This window comes from Dermacentor andersoni, chromosome 3 (genome assembly GCF_023375885.2).
Source record: "Dermacentor andersoni chromosome 3, qqDerAnde1_hic_scaffold, whole genome shotgun sequence".
NCBI lineage: Eukaryota > Metazoa > Arthropoda > Arachnida > Ixodida > Ixodidae > Dermacentor > Dermacentor andersoni.
The window spans coordinates 115,036,714-115,045,075 of record NC_092816.1 but is presented as its reverse complement, the minus strand read 5'-3'; the positions used below and the strand labels follow the sequence as shown (position 1 = coordinate 115,045,075).

The 8,362-nt window shown below is 47.3% G+C and overlaps 1 protein-coding gene across 1 annotated transcript; it reads right to left on the bottom strand.

Annotated features, from left to right (window-relative positions):
• Window positions 1-350: 350 nt before the first annotated feature.
• LOC129386283 (solute carrier family 22 member 7-like) lies at window positions 351-6,486 on the bottom strand. Its single transcript, XM_055074088.2, has 2 exons — window positions 6,136-6,486; window positions 351-1,874 (listed from the first exon to the last, which is right to left on the bottom strand). Exons 1-2 carry the CDS (start codon window positions 6,484-6,486, stop codon window positions 351-353), a joined length of 1,875 nt encoding a protein of 624 aa, XP_054930063.2.
• Window positions 6,487-8,362: the final 1,876 nt, after the last annotated feature.

Genomic DNA, 8,362 nt, shown 5'->3' with positions numbered 1-8,362 from the left:
ACAGTCATATCGCAGCAGAGAATCAAATCAACGCATTCAAAACGACACAGTAATTAAAAGTATGCTAGTGTCTATTGTATGCGCCATACGCTGTAATGTGGATTTAAGGATGAGCTGCGCCAGCAGATATGACTTATGCAAATTCTAGTACATGATTCCCACGCACTGAGAAGAAGAAATCAAAGGTGAAAAGTTTGATTAGGCAAAAGAAATACAGTAGAATGTATCAGAATGAAGCAAAACCGAAAGACAGCTAATTCAGTTTAGCTAAAGATAAGTAAGCCGGAGAGTACGCGAAAATAACAAAAGAAGCTACGTGTTCCTTAATCAGCCCACACGTATCAGATGTACTACAGTTCTTGCGATGGCGTTTTGAACATCGACGTCGGTGAGGTTCGCTCAGGAGAGCCAGCACATTCATTTAGGGTACAGGCGAGGGGAGTGGATGGTGCCGCTGAAGTTTCGGTCAGGTTACCGCGTTTCGAGCTTCCTTTTCTCTTGCGTTGATTGCGCGGCTTGGGTGATTTGAGTATCTTCTCCGACTCCATGGTGGGACTCAAAGATGCTATAAGTGCTTCCTTGCGCTGGCTTTCACTCAGAACTGCGCGGTCTTCGGCAGGCTTCTCCTCGACAAATACTTCGGGAAGACACTGGACCGATAATGCGCTTGCAAATGCCAGCCCAGTTGTGATGGCCGCAACAACCAACAGCTGTTGTTCGTGCAAGGATCCTTGGATGTATGCAGCCAGAATGACGCCAAGCCGGCCGACGGAGTACGATAGGCATAGTCCCACGGATCGAATCTTAGTGGGGAACACCTCCGCGGTGTACGCGTAATTCAGGCATATGGCAATCGCCGCTGCGCTGGACATCATTATACGCGGCAGAGGAAGTGCGACGGCCAAGCGCGGGTGACAGAGTAGCATCTGCAGTGCGCTTGAGGCGCCGAGGAGAGCAATTACGCCTGATAGTGTCACACGGTGGCCTCGTTGCCTGATGCCATAGAAGGCTGTGATGAGAATGAGCCCTCTCAGTATAAACGATGCCAACAACCACAGTTCTTCGAGCGTGGCTCCCAAGCCTGAGGCACGAAATGCAAAGTTCAAGCTAAACCACGTCACGATTGCAGACAATGCGCGCCGGCGAAGGGAAGCCGAACGGACTATGCTCGTGGTGTTGGCAGTCACCGACGTGATGCTGGCCTCTCGCTTCATGAGCTGCTGCTTGAAAGCTTTGAATGTTGCGGTGGCCTTGTGAGCGTCTATGCCGTTAAACCGGGCTGCGCGGAGTATGGTGAATTCAGCTGCGCGAAGCCTCCACGTGGCAATCTGCCAAACAGGGGATTCGTCCAGGTAGCAGCACCAAGAGGCCATTATTGCCGTGACAGTGACGAAGAGCGCTTGTGAGAGCAACCACGTCGGCTTAAGCGTCGAAAGCCCGTGCACCAGCGGAGGCGTCACAAGCATGGCGATGCCGCCGGCTGCCAAGATGTACGGAGCCCGGTGCTGGTTCCCGGTCACTTCGTAGAGCACAGTCAAGGCCATCAGCATGGTCGCGCTTCCCATGGCACGTGTGACAAAGCGCGAGAGGATGAACACGCCCACGGTGGACGACTGCGTGGTCACCAGGCTGCCGAGCAACATGGAGACGGCACACGCCGATAAGACCGGTCTGCGACCAATGCGGTCTGCTGCGATTCCGGCGATCGGAACGAATAGCATGGGGGCCACTGCGAGCGTGTATTTCGAAGTGGAGTAGAGCCAGCTGTGGCTGCACACCATGTTCCACATGCTGACGATACTTTCGCCGTCTTTCTCGGTGTCATAGTCCCACGCTTTGCACGGCACTATGCTACGCTCTTGCTGCTTGTCTTCCTGGAAAAGGAGTGAAAACAAAGCGTCCATCGACATCACAAACCACAATATGAACCGCAATGCGATGAGTTTGTAAGCAGTTGCTATTTCACGTTCGAAGTCCTCGCAATCGGAATAAAATTGTTTCGACATAAATATTGATCACTGAGTAACGCAGAGCCTCCCTCCGTGCATCCGCCTAGCCTCTTCATTTAGCGCGAATTCCGTAAGAATCATAATATCTCTAAACATGACGCCCCCGCGTCCAAAGAAATTTAAGTGATGCCCTTGTATGCGGCAATTAACATCCCGTCTGTCTACTTTTCGTCTTGCTCCGTTACGTCTTTGAGGATGGAAGTATACAGCGAGCCGGATCAGCCGACGACATAGGTGAGAGTCAAAGGGGAAGAATTCTTGCCTTGGCCCTCTGCTGTTCGTGTTTTTCCAGTTCCATTTAGGTGCACGTTAAAGAACCCCAGGTGGTCGAAATTTCCGGAGTCCTCCACTACGGCATGTCTCATAATTAGAAAGTGGTTTTGGCACGCTAAACCCCATAATTTCTTTTTTATAAGCGATATGTTATGCAAAGAGGTGAGGCGTGCAGACAGGACACAAGAGAAGAGGAGAACACGAACGCCGACTATCAACTGAAGGGAGCACTGACGCGAAAAGAAGAAAGAAGACACAAGGCTTATCTGCGCAAGCTCTGGAATGGTATCACCACGTGCCGGTCGGGTACATGTGCAGGTCTACGCGAGAGATAGCTGTTAAGGCACTTAATCTCTTCCTTAGGTATAGCAATCGAAGGCTGACTCACGCACGCACTTCCACCATTATAGATATGCCGTGCCTCTACCTTAAGACGCGTATCTTCGTTCTTGTTTCTTTACAATATCGCGCATTCATCTTACGCTGATGTGCAGTTACAATCTTGGCAATGTAGGGAAAGATTACAAGGCGATCCACCGGTTAATGACCTTTTATGTTCCATTAGCCTCTGATCGATACACCGCCCCGTTTGCGTTGCGTAGAACTGGCCACAGCTAAAACTTTATAAACCACACCCATGCGACAGTCAGTAAAACTGTTGTTCTTGTTCACAGGACAAATATCTGTTCTTTTTTGCATTTTACCTGCTCCTTTTTTCTCTGCACGGCAGCTCATCTTGCCTAGCTTATTGGGAGCAGTGAAAGCAACGTTAACATCATATCTACTTGCAACTTTTTTAAGCCTGTGTGATACTGAATGAATGCACAGGATATCCACTACTCTTTTTTGCCATTACTGCTTTCTGTAATCACGGCCGTCCCCCTCGAAACCATTCCAGAGCTCGCGCAGTTCAGTTTTATGTCTTCTTTCTTCTTTTCGCCTCAGTGCTCCCTTCAGTTGAGAGTCGGCGTTTGTGTTGTCCACTTCTCTTTTCTTGTGTGCTGTCTGGACGCCTCACCTTTTTGCATAATGAATCCTTACCAACAAGCTCAGCTTTCTGTCTAAAGCGATCGTTAACCTAACGGGTAGAATATCAGGATCCTGTGCTCGGTTTCAGAGATTCAACCCAAATGATCAGACAATCGAATTTTCTATTGAAAGAATTAGGGAAGGCAGGAACCTACCTATATAATAAGAAGTGCCTAGATTGAGGCGAAGAAGACTTCACATCAAAAAAACAAAGAGAACTGGTAGGCAACTTAGAATAATACCCGTGTCACACGGGCGTTTGGAAGGCCTTCGAACCGATAGTCAGTTGACTTAAAGGTCAAGTTCGAGCTGCTACACGGGCGGTTTCGAAGGCCGCCGAGTCAATAGTCTATCGAGTCAACGGAGCACCCTGCAACTCTATCGAAATCTCGATGGCCTTTGAGCAACGGAAGCGGAAACAGCGCGAACATGTCCTCTCGTTCACAGTGTGCTCGTACTCACGGTTAGAAAGAACAAATCAAACCAAATGCTCTAAAAATACCATATATGAGTGTCATTCATTATTCTATAAAGTGTTTTTGCCACTTGACATGTGCGAACACACACCGAAACGGCAGCCGCATCGAGCGGCGCAAACGTTGCCGCAGTTTCGCTACTCAACAACTTAAAAACTAAACATATATGTATGGCAATGTATAAACAAACATAAATTAAAATATAGTATATTTAAATGGTTTCAATGTTGTTTACCTTTTCGTGACATGAAAATAAAGATCCAGAGCGCCACACAATTTTGCGAGAAACGCCTGAACCACTCAACGGCCTTTCAAAAGTGCCGTGTAGCAGCGCGACAACTCCTTTGAGTCGATAGAGTTGTGGCGTTTCAAAGGCCGTTGACTGGAAGGCTTTCCAAATGTGCCCGTGTGACACAGGTATTAGCTGTCTCTTAGTGGAACTCGCACCTCGGCGTTGGTATTCGTTAGGTTAAGCAAGCGAGCGTCTTTTCCCTGGCACAATATGCGGGAGAGGAGAGATGGAGGGCGAGGAGAGAGGGGAGCACGCGCCACCTGGTGGGGCGTAGCCCCATAGCGAGCAGCGCGCGAAGTGTACATAACGTGCCCTCTCCGCTGCGGACGTCACAGCATTAACCAGCGCGCGCGCGAAGCTGCTGTGAGCAAGTGAGAGAGCGGGCGAGCAGGTGAGCGCCGGGAGAGGAGAAACGAGGGAGGAGGAAATGACGTCACATTCGCTCTGCTATGCAGACGTTCAGTGTATGCTAGACAACTGCTTCCCATTAATAAGCCTGATAAATATCGTGTCACTTTCCTGTGTGTGACGTCACTAGTGACGTCACTACTTTGGCTTTTTACTTCCTCGTTTTCAGGAATTTCTCCAAGGTCGTGCTCAAGGGGCGCGTTTCGAAAGTCTATGATTCTGCGCTTTGGTGTGCGGTAATCTGTGATCTCTAATTAATTCTAATTATTCCGGACACTTCGGTAACTCAGCTTGTAATTAAAATTGTGCTACGTTACCATATCTACAATGAATGCAATGAATTTTGTACTGTGGCATTGTTTCAATTTTTTTCTTATTTATATTGAATTTCGTTCACTGTAGTCTCAGGTAAACAGGAAGGGCTGCGCAAGAAACAAGAGGGTCAGTGGATGCTCGTGCCAGTAACAAAAGAGAGGGCAGCAGAGTCCAGTGATTTCTGCCGGTCAGAACTCATTTACTGTGTGAGCAGCGTTGCCTCATGGTGAACATCATCATGTTGTTTTTGTTGCCTGTATTTTCGTGAATCAAATGCGTTTATTCACTCTGAGACAGTGGATAGTAGACAAGCAGTTCAGGGCACGTGATCGGCGGGGAGGGGGGGGAAGGTTGACCACCGTAATAAACGTATTTATTTAAAGTATGATTTGTAAAAAAACCTATTATATTGTTTCAAAAAATGAATAAAATTGTGTGATAGCACAGGAAGATTAGTGTGAACTTCGTAAAAGGTTCCGCTTTTTCTTCTTTGTGATGTATATAAATTCATCCTTGTATGACATACCTGTCGAATGTGTAGAATTAGACACATGCTGTAGAATTCAAATTATGTAGATAGACTAACTTGAGTACCCTCAGACTCGCTCTGTCTAAGTAGATTAAAGTTGTTTGTTAAACTTTATAGGGTTGTGGAGCCTCCTTCCGGCAGCTGGATAGCCAAAGTCCTACGCTGAAAATGTTTTTATTGTTAGAGGCAATTAAACATTTTACTATTTGAATATATTTTATTGTGATCATTTTGGTGGGCATGGTGTTTATTTTCAGGTTTTGTATGTGTTTCAATATGACGTGACATTTCGAGGACTTGTGTCAAACAGTCACATTTGTTGTTTTGTTGCCATCATTCAGTATAACAACGTGTAAGCACATGTGTGCCTCTAGATGATTGCAGCATGGAATTTCAAATTAGCTTCAAATTTAATCTTTCCTCGAGTTGTAGCCTCTTAGCATTCTTGCCGTGTACGTTTAACCGAACACATGCCGAACAAGCTCGGCGCGCAGGAAAGAAGAAACTATTGCAGAAGCAGTCGATAGCATGGATACGCATTTCCTTATCGCGAAAAGCCATCGCACCATCTGTCGTCATCCTGACGTGCCGCGAGAAGGTAGTAAGCTAACCAGAATGTGAAGCTTTGCGTAGAGCTTATTTTAGGCTGATTTCGAAAATTGTTCGTGTTTTACGGGATACATCACACTCGTTGCATTACCTCATAGAGAGTGTTAAGCAAGAAGGCATGGCAATGTAGCAGCCGTGGTAAAGCTGGGTCAGGTAGGACGAAATGCACGAGGGTCACGACGGACGTTAGCTCACCGGTAGAGGGGGCTCGTATACGGTGCACTTGCTGAAGCTGCCGTCGGCCAGCACGGGAATTGCGACGTTCTTCCAGCCCTGGACACCGAGGTAACGCAGGTCGTCGGGCGGCTGGCACCAGTGGTCCACGGGACGGCCGATGAGGTAGTAGTCTAACGAGTGCAGCAGCGCCACAGAGATGGCGACGAAGGCGCTGAACAGGACTATCTGCTGGAACCGCCCGTGGCCAAGGATGATGTAGACGTTCTCCTGGATCAAGGCTCGCGTGTCCGCGCTTGCGAAGCCTTCCAGGAGAGTAGTGCTCCCCGACCTGGGACTCGCTGGTTCAGGCGCCTCCTCTTTCGCCGGCATGACACTGATCGAGCGGCACGAACTGTTCTTCCAGCAGGCAAAGATTCGCAACTGCTTGATGAATGGTGTAGAAGAAGTTGATGATGGCCTCATAAAATGGCTCATACCCACACTGGGGTATTGGCCAACCATTCTATACTGAAACATTTACTTAATGCTTTCAAGTATTGCAAATTAGAATTTAGATAAAGAAGAAAAAAGGAACATACAGAAAGAAAGCAACGTAAAAAAGAACGACAATAAAAATCATGAGCCATTCCCCTCTGTGAGGGTGGTTGATCAGCAAAGATTTCCCGCACAAGACACGGAGGTGACAGATAAATTTGAACAAAGGTACGAACTAATTTATTGTCTAGCTGGGTGGTCGTTATGACGTAAGGTGTGCACACCCATTGATTGTCTTGATCGGTGGCCATTATTTCACTTGCAACTGCAATCACATTGTTCATAATGTCAAATCGATGCACATACGCCGCTGGGTGGTCGGTTGGGCCGGATCGGTGTGGCGTCACAAAAGCTAATTCTGCGACATGGAACGCGTAAACCATTCCCTCTTCGGTACCGACGTATCCACATTGATATCACCGACAACGAAAACAGGGGTGGTATAATCGCTGCTAATTCATGCAAAGTGAGCAGCCATGAACCTTACGGGACTATGAGTAATTGTATTTTTGCTTTCTTACGGGCGTATGAGCAATGGCTCATGGGTTACGAGCCATACATGATGACAGTTTTCGATGTGCTGTTCTGTATGTTGTATGCGTGATTAGAAAGAATTTAAGTACTGTTCGCTTCAGTTTGCTGAATGCTTGTAGCCTCTGCCATACAGGGCTATGAAGCATTGCATATTTTCTTGTTTACGGGAGCACGAATGCTTAAGGGGGTATGAGCCATTGATGATGATAGTTTTTATTCATGGAGAAAAAGTGCATGGATTTCTAGCTATATATAGCTTCGCTGTAAAACCTTATTCGTTTAGTTGATTGCATAAATTTAAATCTGCAGACTTGGAGTGCCATCTGACACTGGCAAAACATGCCGAGCTCCAGTGGGGCTATACTAGTCCAGGTGCAACCAAATTAGCAAATCCCACTAAGTTTTAACAAAAAACACTCCCTCTCCAGAATAGGAATCGGCTTCGCTGGTCCAGTATTCGGCCACTACCTACCTCATTAAACCATCAATCAACGCATGGCCTTCAGTCCCCAGCAGTTACGGAGCACCTAACCAAGGCAGTGGTAAGACCTGCAACGAAGCAGAGAGTGTTAAGAATCTCTGTACCCGGACGGGCCACCACTGTAAACTGAACATTTCTCTGCTGGCTCTTCGGTGACATACGTCATAGTGGCATGGAGAGCTGCTACTTCTGCCCTTGTAGACGTAGTCGTGTGTGACCATTTGAATCTAACTCTGAGCTGCTTAGCTGGAACGACGAATGCGGCAGTTGATCTGGTAGGTGAGGTTGAAACTTCGGTATATATACGGGGCCAGCGTTTCCAGGTAAGATTTAGGGCTACATAAGCTGCACTCCGCGCGAAGCGCGAGAAGCATTGAGAAGTCTTTGAATCCTATCGCATTCCACTCTTAAAGCCGAAGTTTAAGCGTCCTCCATTTTCTTTCTTTCTAATATAGCATAAAAGGTTAAAGAGATATCACACTGTTAATGATCTTCTAGCTTCTCTTCTTTGAGAATCTAGACAGTTTCGGCCGAAAGGCTAAGCATTGACATTGATGGCTAGGTGTAGCGTTCCTTTTGAACTTCAAGGACGATGTTCTAACTTCACTCGAGGGTACCATGTCCGCGTGATGTTATTCGCGAGGGCACTGCTAGTGGGCAGAAGAAACAGCGCTCTTGCAGCCCCAGGCGCCTCAC